Here is a 14,573-nt window from a genome sequence, read left to right on the forward strand (position 1 = left end):
TTTCCAAATGACGACAACAGAACTGTGACTTGGATTTGCCTCGAATGTTTCTTTTCAGAACTTGCCCCTTTTGTCTGTGTTGGTATATGTTGCGATTTTTCATGCCTTGGTTTCTGGCTTGCTTACTTGATGGGATACGGGATACGGAATATGGCACACGGAACTCTGAACATGATGAGGGAGGGAAGGCCTTATGCATTACGATTTGGCGCGACATGGGCATGGATTTCTTCGCCCCATCTCCCATTTACCTGTTTTCTTTTAGACGCTTGGGAATTTGCAACTTCTTGTGCATGGCTTGGATTGGATTGGACTGGATTTTGCTAGCGACACCCTTTTGCTTCTTGATCTTTGTCTTTTGAGCACAGCGGATTTTTGGGGCGATACAGAGGAGTCCATGGAGTGGAATCTAGCCATCAGCGTCCCTGGTCTCCCTCAGATTGACATCTTCTTTCAAGAAAGCATCGGAGCACGGTTTCTATTATATATCCCTTCGTGTCTGCATATAACTCAAAACTCGTACATCCTGGTCACCCAATGTCGTTCAAGTAAAGTTAAGAGTTAGTCTCAGTTGAAGCAATGATCTTTCTCATCTCGCTATGCTAAAAGCTAGTCTAAAAAAGCTAAGAGCAGTCACCCAAGATGATTTATTGCAAGGGTCATTCGTTTCGCATGGGGGAGGGTAAAGGTCGGGTACTCTTTCGCTCTTGAGGCCCTTTACCACATGCCAAGCGTGTTGAAATCAAATCCCTCAACACTCCCACACTTGTTCTCATCCAGAGCCACGTCCATCACGTCTGAAGCTCCACCAGAGATGCTTGACACGCCGCCACTAACCCGTCCCCTGTCATTCTAATCATATGATGGCAACAGCACGACCTTCTTTCTGTCGTCTCGCTAGACCAATTCCTTGACCATTGATACCCTTTGAGTGAGAACATCACAGCCCAGGCGCAGAGCATTGGCTGTCATCATTTACAAGTCAGGGTCCTCCTCATCCGGAAGAGGCATTGCCGCAGCCTCAGTCATCTCCTTGTGATACTGGTCGAGCTGTGCCTGGTCGATCTGGACTTCGGGAGGCGCAAGAGCCGGAGCGGCCACGAACTCGAGTTGAGGGTTGCCGACCAGTTTCCGCGCCAGCCAGAGGAAGGGCTTTTCGAAGTTGTAATTGGATTTGGCCGAAATGTCGTAGTATTGGAGGTTCTTCTTGCGGTGGAATGTGATAGTCTTAGCCTTGACTTTGCGTTCCTTCACATCGACTTTATTACCGCAGAGAACAATAGGAATGTTTTCGCAGACGCGCACGAGATCACCTGCGAGATTTGGTCAGATCAAATGCTCTTGTAATCATATTGCCCAAGGTGCTATTGACGTACGGTGCCAGTTGGGGACGTTCTTGTATGTGATTCTGGAAGTGACATCGAACATGATGATGCCGCATTGTCCGTTGATGTAGTAACCGTCACGAAGACCGCCAAACTTCTCTTGACCTGCGGTGTCCCACACATCGAACTGGATCGGCCCGAGGTTCTGATTCGCGGTTAGAATTGTCTGCGCTTTGAACGTCTGTTTAACGTACGGTTGAGAATCCTAGAGGATGGACTTCGACACCAAGGGTGGCAATGTATTTCTTTTCGAACTCTCCTGTCAGATGGCGCTTGACGAATGTAGTCTATGATAACCATTAGAATTGTTGATTTCAAAAACTGCCTTGTCGAGCTGCCCCAACGAGCAGAAGAAGGCTCTGATTGCAGTAGAGCTCACCTTTCCAGTACCGCCATCGCCCACCAAGACGAGCTTGAAGGTTGGCACGGCCGTTGCAGCTTCCGCCATTGTGATTGTGGTTTTTGTTGAGATCTCTGATATCAACTCAGGAAGGGGAGGTCAACAAGAAATGTTGCGATTGCGAGAGTACCACAGCCTTGAAAGCAGTGGCGTGTCAAAGAGAGGTGGTGAAAAAGATGACGAGAAGGCGGTTTGATGGTATCTTGAAGAAAGTGAAAGCAGGCGCAAGTCAAAGGCGGTGGTTTGTTTTCAAGAGTAGCGCTTGGCATATTCCAGCGGCGTCACTGGGGATTTTGCATCATGGCCAAGCACGTGACTACAACAGGGATACTTGCATATTTCAGTAGTAGTGGGGCCATTAGGTTGGGTGCGCACTCTTGGGCACTTAAGATGATATCAAATCCATTTTATTCGTTAGGCCCATCATGATTATTGTTACAAAAACGAACGGAGCATGCCCAAGCACAAGTAGTCTTTGATCAGGATCCTTCGTGTCGTCTGCGTCTGTCGTGCCCAAAATGGCACAAGCCGTGACCATAGAAGCCGCAAAGCCCATCTAGCACCACAATCCTGAATGGATCCTCTCATGGGTGTCTCATGGCGTCACGAGCTTGGACTTCATATGGGAACAATGTGACATCCCAGCGTCCCTCTTCCACCCCAATTTTGTCTGGGAGTCAACCTCAGGTCCAGCTCTTGTGTGTCTTGTCCCATCCCACGAGAAACCCGAACCAAGATCGGCCGACCCAAGTTTTGGCTCACAACTTCCCCAACTTTGCGTAATCTCTCATGGTTTGACCATATTGCGGTCCCAAATCTTCTTATCAAATCGCCAGGCTTTAGACCAGCTTCATGTGCAGGACTCCCGGGCTCAATGCTGTTCACCTTTGCAAATGGGGTCTCGGGGGCAGAAGGTGTCTGTTCGGATGCAGGAGAGGGCGCTGGTTGGGATTGAGGTTGATTTAGTGAGTTCTTGTATTCGTCCGAGGCTTGGTATTTGGCATGATGTTCGTGAAGACCCTTCTCGATTTTGTCCATCAGAGCTTTCCAGTCGTTGCGGAGCACAACAATCCGAGCTCTTGTAACTCGTACTTGCGCCACATCAATATCTGATCTTGGAAACCCATCAAATGTGGTCAGGCTTGTTTGCATGGTGACGCCATGACTATCTAGGACTGCGCCCAAGGCTTTGAGTTCTGCCTCAAGATTGTCCTTGCGTGCAATGAGTTGCTGTAAAGAGAGACCGTCAAACGACTCTGCCTGGTGGATCGAGGTAGGTCCACTTGGGACATGTATCTCGGCAAGGTTAGCGTCCATCGGAAGTCCCATGGTCATTCATCAAATGTACAGGCAGATCAAGAGATGCGAGCCAGAGACAGATGTTTGAGTAACAAACATGTTCAGCGCAGGCAACCTCTGAATGCGTGGGTGCAAAAGGGACAAATGTAAGCGGGGAAGGCAGTTTTTCCGATGTTTATCCGGTTCCGTTGCCACAACCACCACCGCCGCCGCATGCGCCGCCATGCTTCAGATCCAGCTTGGTCGATTGATTGCCTAGTAGGTTGGACTTTCAGTCTTTGTTCTCTGTAAGGCATCGTCATGCCGTGGCTCAATCATTCAATCCAATGGCTTCTGATGAGTGTGCTGTCTACTTATTACAGCGACTAGTCCCCCAAGCGCAGACAAACCCCTCTGATACCTCAAACGGCAGCTTGTTTTGATTACCTGTCATGTATTCGGTGGCTTCGGCGCCCATGTTCCACAGACAATCTCTTTCTGAGGCTGTCTCCTCTCGTCAAATCTAGGAGACGGGTGTCTAGGTAGGAAATGTATTCATCTTTTCCAGCAATAGCCTGGACAAAATGTGTGAGACTCGTTCTATCACCACAGCCTTGCTCCTTCTCTGTAAGCATCACCAGACATCACCTTCCCTTGTCCGCCAGATTGGAAACTGGTCGATTGAAAGCCTCTTCGCTTTCGGCCGTCTTCCAACTGTCACTGTTGCCATGTCGTATCACTCAACTTTTGGGCACCCTCTCAACGTTGGCCGTTTGGTCCCTCAAATGGGAATTTTGACCGTTGGCTCTCATTTTGCCTCCCATTGTTGAGATCCTATCTTTTTACGAGCTTAATTTATGTGCTATTGATAAAACCATGACGGCTCAGCTCTTGCCGTCCGTCATAACGAGTCCTTTCAGCAGACATCTCGATAACAGAGCGAACATCTTTTGTGGCTCGCGGGCAGCATATCCTGCCCGCCCACGGATCTCCTCGACTTCACTGAAACCGTTTTGCGTCAACCAGAATTTGAGGAATTCCTCAGCGCCGGTTCAATCTGTTTCATCAGCTCCTGCGCAAGTAATAAAACCAGATCGAAATCTGCGGTACTGCGAGAATCTCGGTCCGACATTATCTGATCGAATCCAGGGACCTTCGTCGAGTAACAGCCTCAGAATACACTCGGAATACCACGAATCATTGTCACTGGCCGAAGACCTAAGATCGCCATTATTTCAGCCAACCCCTCCAGACGTGTGCATCAGCACCGGATCTGCCCATAGGTATCTTGCTAGTCCAAGTCAGGCTCGCGAACCGCTGGCAGAGGTACGCAATGAGGAGAAGCGCCCACAAAACTTGCAGCATGCTACCGGCTCAAAGGGTCGAGGACACCACAGACTTCGCACGTCGCTGTCCACGGAAGTATGTTGGGTTGAACAGGAAAAATGTGAGGATCAGACTACACTCCCAACCGAAGACACTCGAGACTTGTTCAGTGCTGTGGACGAGCCTCTCCAATCCCTCCTCGAGACATCATTCCTGGCAGATACCTCGGAAGACATGCCGAAGCTAGGGCAGCACTCGAGCCTGCACCGAAAGAGAAATTCAACTGCTTCGTCCGGCTTCGTCCACACCATGAAAACAGCGAGTCTCAGCAACGCAAGCTTCAGCCTTGTTCCTCGGTCACTTCGTATCGGCCGTTCAACAGACAGTTATTATGTCTTTGGCTCAAGTGCGAGACCTTCGGTGGAAAGCGAACGACCGCAGACATCAACATCTGTGGACGAGGCTGCCTTTCGAAGAGCGATTAAAAGGAGACAAATTCTTGTTGAGCTGGTCACCACTGAAGAGAGCTATGTTGCCGATCTAAAGGCTCTAATGTACCTATATTCAACTCTTCTGGCAACTAGCATGACGGTTACAGACCGGGTCAGATCATCTATCCTAAGAAATGTCCATGATCTTCTCTCCGTGCACGAGAGACTCCTGGAGCGGCTGCACCAGGCTACCTACGAGGCGGCAGCACGAAAGTGGGAAGACACGACCTCTCCCCGACGTCTCGGATCACCACCTTATCACAAGCGCTGGAGGAGCCTGGAGTCCAGTGTTGCAGCCAAGATCGGGCGCAGCCATCGTCGAACGCGCAGCTCGATGGACTCGGTCGAACTGTCACGCGGTCGGGGTCCCTTGGGTGGAACAGAACCCAGGGATGTTGCTGACGTAGCAGCGATTTTTCGGGATTTCTTGGGTGACTTTCTGGTATACGAGGAATACTGTGCCAATCACAGCCTCATCGCCCACGAGTTGCAACGCCATTCTCCCACACTTTGGTCAACTTATGAGTCAGGAATTGAATCACTGGCCAGGTCCATTACTGCTCTCAATCAAAAATACCAAAGCGAAAGAAAAGGCCTCACGGTTAGTGATCTTCTGATCAAACCGATACAGCGCATGACAAAATACCCTCTCCTGTTTGGCGATCTTTTAAAGCAAACACCCGTGGCGGACTGCCCAAGTGCACATTCCGAGGTTGAAGCAGTCTTGACGTGCTTGAGAGAAGTTGTTCAAACTGTCAATAGAGCCACGGATAACTACGAAACTCGAACTCAGATTCAACGACGATGGTCACTTCAGACAAGGCTGATCTGCGATCACGTATCTCTAGGGGCCGAACAATTTCGAATGCTGGGGAATATCCAATTGAGTGGTGTTCTGCATGTGGTCTGGCAGGCTAGGAATAACAGAGTCGACGGTCGTTACGCGCTCTGCTTGTTGTTTGACACCAGTCTCATCATCGCGTTGCCTGCAGGAGCCACGACGAAATTTGAAGTGATTGCTTTCTTGCATCTGCGAGACACGAGGATTGAATCGGCCAGTGACGGGCGAGGTCTTCAATGCCACTCGACCCTTTACACGTGGAAACTATGTTTCGAGATTGGCGGTCACCTACATGAATTCATACTGAGTGCCTGCTCTTCCATCGAGGAAGGTGTTTGGAGAGGGGGCCTACAAAACAAGGTTGCTCCAGGAAGGGGGATGGATGAAGTGTTGAACCAGATTCCCTCGAGCATCAGTCTCAGCCTCAGATCTCTCGGGCAGGTCTACATCCAGCAGAGTTCGACCTTGTCCAGGAACCCTTCAGTACAAAGAGCGGCCACAGTAGGAAACCGGGCCAATATTTGCCAAGTTATCATTCGAAACACAAACAACCCACAGGACTTGCACGAATTTCGTCAACCATCGTCTTCAGCCATCAACAGATCTCAGTCACATATGACGTCCAACAGGGTGGTTGTCCTAGCACCAAAACGGTCGGAGCGGGCAAGGCTCGAATCAACCTTGAGTGATGTTTGGACAAAGGAGAAATTGCCGTACCCAGGTATGATTGGCTCTCGGGGGGGTCAAATCATAAGAGCGTCGGCTGGTTCGTTGGTCCGAAAGTTGAGTCTGGCTTCCATTCATGCTCCGTTTTCGAGGCGGCCTGGAAGCTTGTCACTTACCAGCCGCAAGTCGTTCGACCTGTCAAACGAGAGCCGACGGAGCAGAATGAAGTATCCGGCACATGTCTTTGAAGTTCGCAAAGAAAGCTTTGACGAGGTGACACCAGCGAGAACGAAGTCGCGTGAGATACCAGAGGTTGACACGATGGAGAATGTAGTCAGTCGCATGATAGGGAGCAGTGTTACCAGAAAGCTGTCTATATCCCCGGGACAACATGGCCTGGCAAAGGGAACAAGGGGACAAAAGGTTGTCCAGGATCCGGGAGGGCCGGAGGTAGGGCCAGAGGATCCAGCGGAGATATATTATGCTGAGGTCAAGGAGATTGAAGAAAAGCCAGAGTTTGTGGAGGAAGGGCTCACTGGCAGGAAGAAGCGATGGAGTAATCCACTTGGGATATTGAAAGTTCTGTCGGCCGATGGGTTTCGCCACATGTTGTATTCAAGTAAATAGTGTACACACGGTTAACCATTGATGGCATGTATGGCATCGTTAACTTGTATTCAATCCCAGCACTATCTCAAGACGTCTGAGTTTACTATTCGGGCTCAAAGTAACGCCAACTAGTTCAAGAGACGTATGGTTTCTGGCTATCGTGCCTGTGTCGTTCTCACAGAGAGCGACAAGACCCGGGTGGGAAGTCGATTAGGCGTGGAGAGACGTCGTCGCTGGTGTCTCGAAGAGTTTTTGTTTGGCTCGGCGAGTTGCTTCGACGACATCGTAGCCAAAGACCCAGGGGATGACTTGGTCTGTGTTTTCTGTTTGTCCCGTCAGTGACCAGTGACGGATCAGATGGGTGAAGAATACGTGAGGGATATGGATGTGATTTGGGATACATGGAAAGGGGAGGGAATAGGGGAGGAAAGGTGATGGGGGAGGGGTGGTCGGAAGAGATATGAGGATATGGATTTGAGGATAGGAAGATGGGATATCTCATTCTCATTTCTTATGACCCATGTGATGATGGTATGATGGTATGGCTTGTGCATGTGTTTACTTACCGGGCAACTCGTCCTCCGGGAGCAATTTTACGGCCTCCCGTCGTCTTTCGGCCGTGGGGTCCTTGTTCGTCGCGACCTGCGAGTACAGCTGGGCGATTGAGGCGCGGGGGAGGCGGATGTGCTCAAAGGTTTCGAGGAGGGTGGAGATAGATCCAGATACTGGTGTAGACACCGACTTCGGCACCGTAGACGGTGTTGGGGTGGGGACTGACTCACGATCTCGACCCGCGCGGAAGAGACCAAAGTCTTCAAAGAGAACGCCCAGCGCGGCGGCGTCCTCGATCGCGTTGATGGCCCCGAAGCCCCGGTGTGGGAGCATGGGGTGGCACGCGTCGCCGATCAAGACGAGCTTGTCGCGCTGGCACCTGGGTAGGGGGTCGCGTTCTGCACATCGCCACAGGGGCAGAATGGTCTTGTCGGTCTTGTCGCAGAGGCGGAGGAGCGTCGGGTGGAATCCCGCCATGGCGGCGCGCAGGTCGTCAGGGCCGCATTGCTGGGTCCACCCTCGGCGATTCTGCTGCTCTGCCTCCTCCTCCTCCTCCTCCTCGTCGACGTACATGTACATGCCAAAGTTCTGCAGCGCGTTGTCCCGACACGGGTACCGCACCAGCCACCGCTGGCGGTCTGCGTGCAGGTAGAACGAGCAGTGGCCGTCGCCGTACCGCAGCAGCAGCGGCGCCGCCTGCGGGTCTTGGAGAATCTCGCGCGTCGGGATCAGGAAGCGGATCACCGTGCTGTTGGTCGCGTGCGCGGCACAGTCGACGTCGTAGCTCATAACGTGCGACGCCGCCCGCGAGTGCACCCCATCGGCCGCCACGACCAGGTCCGCCGGGGGTTCCCAACTGTCTGTTTCTCCAGTGACCTTGACGCTACCCCTTCCCGCGTCGTACTCGACAACGGTGCACGACGTGTGCACCTCCGCTGGCCGACCGGGACCGTCGGGACCCGTCGCCATCGTCCGCAGCATGGCGTGCAGGTCGACGCGGTGCGCGAACAGGTACGGCGCCCCGTACACGCCAGCGAAGTCGGTGCGGTCCGTGGGCGCCAGCTCCTCGAGCGTCGTGGCGTCGATGAACGTCTGGCCCAGTCGGGGGATGAGCCTGGCCTGGGCTATTTCGGCGTCGTCCAGCCCCCATGACCGGAAGATCTTGACGGCGTGCGGTGCGAGCGTGATGGCGGCGCCGATCTCATCGAGCATTGGCGAGCGCTCCAGGATCTAGAAGAACGAATACAATAAATGGGTTGAGCAGCTTTGTTCTGTCTCACTAGTCTCGCGTTTCAATCTCTCGCCCTCTTTCTCTCCGCCCTTTTTCTTTCTTCCTCTCACATGGGGAGCCATTACCAAAAGAAAAGAACAGGAAATTTCTTACATACCTTTACTCTATGCCCGGCTCGACGGAGGGCGATCGCCGCGCAGAGACCTGCGATTCCCGCGCCAACGACCAGCACAGACAGCTCCTTCGCCCGACGTTCACTCGAGTTGTCCTCCATTCCTTTTTGGTCTCTGCTCTTCTTGTTCCTCGTGGACGCTGACGCCGACACTCACACCGACAGATCGCGCGCGGTATGTATTTATTCAAAGTGACATTCAAGGGGGAATAGGGGAACTCTTGATGGCAGTGCGCTGTTCGACGGGGGATCGACTTCTTCCTTCCTTGGTGTTATTCACTTACTCTGTATGAAGCGTGTGAGAGAAAGGGTATTCCTTGGAGTCATCTCTGAACAAGGCCGTCAAGGCCATCCGGGCATCAAGAAGGCATGAGCCAGGTGCATGTGCAAGAAGAGTCATCATACGCGAGCACGTACGTAGAAACACACCGCAAGAAGAAGGCCAAGGGCAAAGGGACCAAGGCTGCGGTGCTGGCCTGATTGATAGACTGACCGATAAAGCTGACTTACAACTGGAACAAAACAACCACGTGTGTGTCAGCTTTAGGTACAATTCTCTTCTCTTGGCCTGTCTTGGCTTGTCTGCCGTTCTTGAGGGAATTGAGTGGGCTAGAGCCCGTAGGAGGACCGAGTACCACCAGTCCGAGGAGTATCAGGCTACAGCGAATGCCGGTGAGCAGTACGTACGGCTCGTCGGTGAAAACGCACTGCACGCACGATGGATCGGCTCAAATCTGTTTCAAGATTTCAAGGTTTGTACGAACAAGTACACAAGCAAACAAGACATCCAGTATTGCTTGTTTACGGGAGATGTTGATGCTTATTAATTCACGCGCTCCACAACCCCCCAAGCCACGACCCACGACCCAGTGGGGACAACTACTTGCCCACGAGAACAAGTCACGAATCCACGAGTCCACACGAGTCCCACGCGTCCACGACGGGAATATGGATCCTCCTTGCCTACCCAGGCTGCCAGGTACACAAGACAATCATCATCGTCCTGAAATTATGTACTTGCGCTGGTATTGACAAACTACGCGAGCAAGGGGATCTCCTTTTTTTTTGGCATAAGGGACGGGGTAGTGAGTGAGTGAGATTCGAAACTAATGAATTACTCGGTAGTAGGGAGAGTGTTGGATAACTTGAGATTAATTCGATTGATTTTTCTGAGATTGATGATTTGATTACATTGGCCCTGCAACAAGTACTTGGTACCGAGTACGTATGTAGAACAAATCGGTTCGTTTTTGCTAATACATCTTTGAACGGGGGAAACGAGGCCAAGACGAACCATATTCGTATTTTGTAGGTTCGTCTCGAAGACGAGGTAGTCGAATGAGGAACCAAAAACCTCGTTCCTCACGATAGCCTCCCACGCCCTAGACTCTCAATGTTCGTTGACGAAATCGACGCTGGCCGTCGAGATGACGCACACATGAGGAAGCCTTTCCAAGGTTGTGCCCTGCCTCACGGGTGTTTGGCCTCGTGTCTTTGCCGTCCAGATTTCCTTCCCTCGGCCAGCTTCGTCTACAGAACCAATGCCAACCCAGCCATGGCGACAGCACCAATACCGGCAATCTTCCCGTTGACGTTGGGAGCGGCGGCGCCGGTGAATGCAGATGGGGCGGCAGAAGTCTTGGACGCCTCGACTGAAGTAGCTGGCGCAGAAGTCGTGGGCGCCACTGCGGTGGCGGTCGCTTGAGTGCTTGTCGTCGGTGCAGGGATCATGCTCGTGAAGTTGGACGCCACACTGTAGCTCACGGCTGTCGGGATGCCCCATGTCGAGGCACCGGAGCTATAAGTCGCCGTGTAAGAGGTTGTGGATGTCCATTCGGACCAGGGAGCGTTGGACGTAGAGACCTCGACGGGGGCAACAGTTGCATTCGCAGCGGCAGACGTGCACGAGGTCCAGGTGCTGTGTCCGTTGGAGAACGTCCAGGTAAAGGCCCATCCGTCGGCCAGGGCGCCGAGGGCGAAGAGAGCAGGAACTGCGATGAAGGACTTCATGGTAACGAACAGCTGAAATTCGAGAGAATGGCGATTGATTTGATTCGGTTGCAAGCAAAGGACAGGCACGAGTAGACGAGTGTACCGGAAGACGGCGAGCTTTTTACACGGAGAACAAACGAGTGACTGGTGTAAATGGTGGTGGTAGTGGTTGACAGACAAACAAACAAAAGGGAGGGCGAAGCATGAAACTATAACCGGGCGACAAAACCTGATATAAAGGAGAAGCCACAAACCTTTGGGATCGGCGAGTCGAGAGCTAAGCTACAGAGCCTCGCACCACTCACCCATCTCTCATCGCGAGAGTTGGTGGTGTGGTGTTTGTTCCACCCCCCCAAAAAGTGGTCCTCGACAGGGGTCTCAGGAAATTGGTGTTGCAAACCCGTCGAACCGTCGACCAGACCAGCGCGCAATTTCAAGGAAGACGAGTTTTCGCACGGCCTGGACTTGCCGTGCGCAAGTTGTCTGGCACCGGCTGCGCAGCAAGCGTGAATCTCATGGGATGGCGTTGGACAACAACAGAGTAGTAGTGGGAAGGTCTTTTCGTTGTCTGGGCATCATATCATGCTTGCTCTTTACTGCTTGGTGGCGTCCCATTGATCAAGGTTGATCATCAGGGTTGAATCTGGCGCTGATCTGTCGCAACCCTCGCCAAGAGGTTTCAGCCACCAAGGAGGAAAGCCATCGAGGTGATAGGCGCGTCTTGGATCTGCGGATAGGAGAGCTTGACACGCTTGTTGCACGCTTAGAATGCCTTTGAATTGTGTAGTCTGTTGTCCCACGACTCTTCGACAGAAGCACACGAGGCTGCGGTCGTGTTTAGAAAGAGAAGGTTGATGTCTGACATTCCTGACAATGACGTGCAGAAATGAGCGGCGGCAGCTGACGAAAACATCCTTGTCATTATTTTGCCATGTGGGCGCAGTCACTCCAACAATACCCGGTACCATGCCGACATTGATCGACATGTCCACAACTCGACTTCTCCCAACTCTCACGATGCATTGATCGCTTCCCTACGAATGCTTTACGGTTGCTCCAGCACCCGACACAGCCACTGGCTCGCTGGAGGTTGGTTCGAACCTACACTTGCTGCGGTCACGTCCTCCTGATGCCTTCCCCTACTTCTTCCTGCGCCCTGACCCCTTTGATCTACCACCCCGTGCTACGCCCCGAACCTCCGTGCACTCAACGAAAGTTTACCTAGTCCTCGGCGGCGCTGAGCTTGAAGTCCTCGTGCCATGGAACGGTCCTCTTCCTTCCTCTGCAAGCCGTCAACATCCACATCAGTGTGTGATTAGAAGGGACCAATATCTCCCGGGACATGTGACACGTGTACGGCGTATCAGAAGAATCGAAAAGAGACCAGAAAATGAACACGACTGAGATCCAGTATCTATTACGAGAGTTTGGGTAAAACACAGCGTGCTTGAAAAAGGAGAAGAAGATCACTCCTGCTGTCTGGTAAGTCGGCCGGCGACGCGTTCTCAACGAGAGTTAGTAGTCAATCGTGGCTCCGAATACGAATATGTACAGAGACAGCGAGGGAGAGAGAGAACGGACCAAGCGAGATCCTTCTTTGCTCGCCTGATTGTTCGTCCACACCAAGCCTGTACAGGATCGATTTGAATGCATCAAGATCCCGAGATCCTCAAGATCCCTCAAGGCCTCCCTCATGAAGCGAAAAAGCCAAGCACCCCCGAAGCACAGGCTAGCTAAGCTATCTACATCGTTAATGCACGACATAATTTTCCCCCCAACAGGTGGCGTATCTGGGTGCGAAATGAACTCTCAACACAACTTGGGAGGCCTGAACGAGGCTGGCTGTCCTGGTCTGGGTAGCACCGCCACTTCCGGTATAGATGGCTAGCCTGACCCCTTTCGTCTCTTTCAAGCGATAATTGAACAAGATACTTTATATTTTTCAGAGTAGTCCTTGAATTCAAACACAAAACTGTGTTAACGTGACTTCTCATTTCCCGTATCGGGCATAATATCTACATTTGTTGGCATAATAGCCACTTTGACATCCAGAGGGATCTGTTGACCATAACCAACGCCATCGTTCCGTATGGCGGCGGAACAACTCTTATTTATATAAAAAAAATCCAGCACAGCTGTTTATGCTCCTCATACCCGGCCAGGCTTTGCACCTCCTTTCTTCGGTACAGTCCAAGGTTCTGGACAGACGGTCTGAATTGGGATTATGTCAGCGAGATGCTCCTCGAGTGAACGGGGACTGAGTATCAACTTACCTCGCCTTCTGAGTAAGCCCAAAAGTATACAACCACGCCAACAATGTAGTATAATGCCGCATTGGTCGATTGATACATGATGGCTGCAGCCAGAGCTGCCAAGGGATACACCACCAATCTGGCTTCCATGCTCCTATGGAGACCCGGCAGCAACTTGACGACCGGAGCGAGCGGCCATTCCCACGCAAGGCTCATGAATGCCATGATGAGATTGATGATTTGTAAGACGGGAAAGGGTTTGACGGCTCCGTCGAGGTTCTTGGTGAGGAAGTCCCAGAAGATCTTGGGCCAGAAGAAGCCTTCGAGGCTGGCCAGGACTTGGTATGTGGCGGCAGTGAGGACGATAAGACGGGCCCAATGGTTCTTGATGAGTTTCCCCATGATGTCGCCGAGAAGTGAAGTGTGTGCTCAAGGAAATTTTGTTGACGTTGTTTGGTTGGAAAGAAAGAGTCGAATAGCCAAAAGAATGGAAGTCGTTGTCTAAGCCAAAATGATCGAAAAGAATACGAGCACACAGAAAAGGACGACCTGCGCCTAGAGATCACCGCAGAAGCATCAGGGTTTGGCGAGGTATATGAGGAGACTTGGACAGGCAAAGCTTGGTCAATGCTTTCCTCCCTTTTGGAAGGGAGGAATGGGTGATTTCGGTGAGGGTTAAGCCGGTATCAGCAAGTGTTTGGCTGTGTCTGACCTGGTCGTCGCTGGTGAGGGATCAGCAGTCAGAGGGGGCAGTATCAGGAGTTTGAAAAGTGGTGGTCCGGCAGTGTCTGAAGGCTCGAGTACTTGAAGTCTGTGGGTTGGCGCGTAAGAGATTGGTCGCAGGTGGTGTCTCGCCGCCGAGTGGTTGATGCGGTTGAGGCGGTTCGGAGACAGAAAGTGTTACAGATGTGGAGTTTGCGACAGCTTGGACCACAACCACCAACAGGGACTGTGGGTTGGGATTTGGGTTGATTTCTTTACTTGTACACTGTTTCAATGGGACTTACTTGACAAGAGGTTGAAAGATGAAGAAGTAATAACGATATACTCGTGGGAAGATGTGCTTGTCTTCTGGTCAACAGACCTCGAGCTCCCCCATGATCTACCGAGCACCCGAGAACAAGCCCAACCTACCAAGACCGTTGCTCATCAATGGAGCCATTGCGTTAGTGTGAGATGCAGTGCAGCCATTGGAAACAAAAATCAATCAACAATAGAGCAGACCAGTAACCGCCAGATCTGGTGATATTGTTCGTCATGAGGTTGTATGATTCGTGGAGAAGTGGCTTGGTGTGGAGGGGAACGAGTGACTTTGGTGACTTGGTGATGGCGCTGGTGGGCGGGTGGGTATAAAAGCCTGAAAATAGAAATGACAACA

At 51.9% G+C, this 14,573-nt stretch overlaps 6 protein-coding genes across 6 annotated transcripts; 1 reads left to right on the forward strand and 5 right to left on the reverse strand.

The window, feature by feature from the left end:
* Nucleotides 1–975: 975 nt before the first annotated feature.
* On the reverse strand, nt 976–1,833 carry AYO20_01760 (GTP-binding nuclear protein GSP1/Ran; the record flags this gene model as incomplete). The annotated part of the gene is made up of 4 exons (XM_022640066.1): nt 976–1,313; nt 1,377–1,530; nt 1,580–1,672; nt 1,765–1,833. The coding sequence occupies 4 exons, from the start codon at nt 1,831–1,833 to the stop codon at nt 976–978; spliced, it is 654 nt and encodes a 217-aa protein (XP_022504021.1).
* Nucleotides 1,834–2,403: 570 nt separating this feature from the next.
* Nucleotides 2,404–3,114, reverse strand: AYO20_01761 (hypothetical protein; the record flags this gene model as incomplete). The annotated part of the gene is made up of 1 exon (XM_022640067.1): nt 2,404–3,114. The coding sequence occupies one exon, from the start codon at nt 3,112–3,114 to the stop codon at nt 2,404–2,406; it is 711 nt and encodes a 236-aa protein (XP_022504022.1).
* Nucleotides 3,115–3,939: 825 nt separating this feature from the next.
* AYO20_01762 (hypothetical protein) lies at nt 3,940–7,014 on the forward strand (the record flags this gene model as incomplete). Its single annotated transcript, XM_022640068.1, has 1 exon — nt 3,940–7,014. One exon carries the CDS (start codon nt 3,940–3,942, stop codon nt 7,012–7,014), a length of 3,075 nt encoding a protein of 1,024 aa, XP_022504023.1.
* Nucleotides 7,015–7,206: 192 nt separating this feature from the next.
* AYO20_01763 (hypothetical protein) lies at nt 7,207–9,053 on the reverse strand (the record flags this gene model as incomplete). The annotated part of the gene is made up of 3 exons (XM_022640069.1): nt 7,207–7,319; nt 7,563–8,778; nt 8,937–9,053. 3 exons carry the CDS (start codon nt 9,051–9,053, stop codon nt 7,207–7,209), a joined length of 1,446 nt encoding a protein of 481 aa, XP_022504024.1.
* Nucleotides 9,054–10,481: 1,428 nt separating this feature from the next.
* Nucleotides 10,482–10,961, reverse strand: AYO20_01764 (hypothetical protein; the record flags this gene model as incomplete). Its single annotated transcript, XM_022640070.1, has 1 exon — nt 10,482–10,961. The coding sequence occupies one exon, from the start codon at nt 10,959–10,961 to the stop codon at nt 10,482–10,484; it is 480 nt and encodes a 159-aa protein (XP_022504025.1).
* Nucleotides 10,962–13,091: 2,130 nt separating this feature from the next.
* AYO20_01765 (hypothetical protein) lies at nt 13,092–13,597 on the reverse strand (the record flags this gene model as incomplete). Its single annotated transcript, XM_022640071.1, has 2 exons — nt 13,092–13,154; nt 13,217–13,597. The coding sequence occupies 2 exons, from the start codon at nt 13,595–13,597 to the stop codon at nt 13,092–13,094; spliced, it is 444 nt and encodes a 147-aa protein (XP_022504026.1).
* Between the last annotated feature and the right edge of the window lie 976 nt (nt 13,598–14,573).

The sequence above is a fragment of the Fonsecaea nubica genome (assembly GCF_001646965.1).
Source record: "Fonsecaea nubica strain CBS 269.64 chromosome Unknown Scaff7, whole genome shotgun sequence".
Taxonomy (NCBI): Eukaryota; Fungi; Ascomycota; class Eurotiomycetes; order Chaetothyriales; family Herpotrichiellaceae; genus Fonsecaea; species Fonsecaea nubica.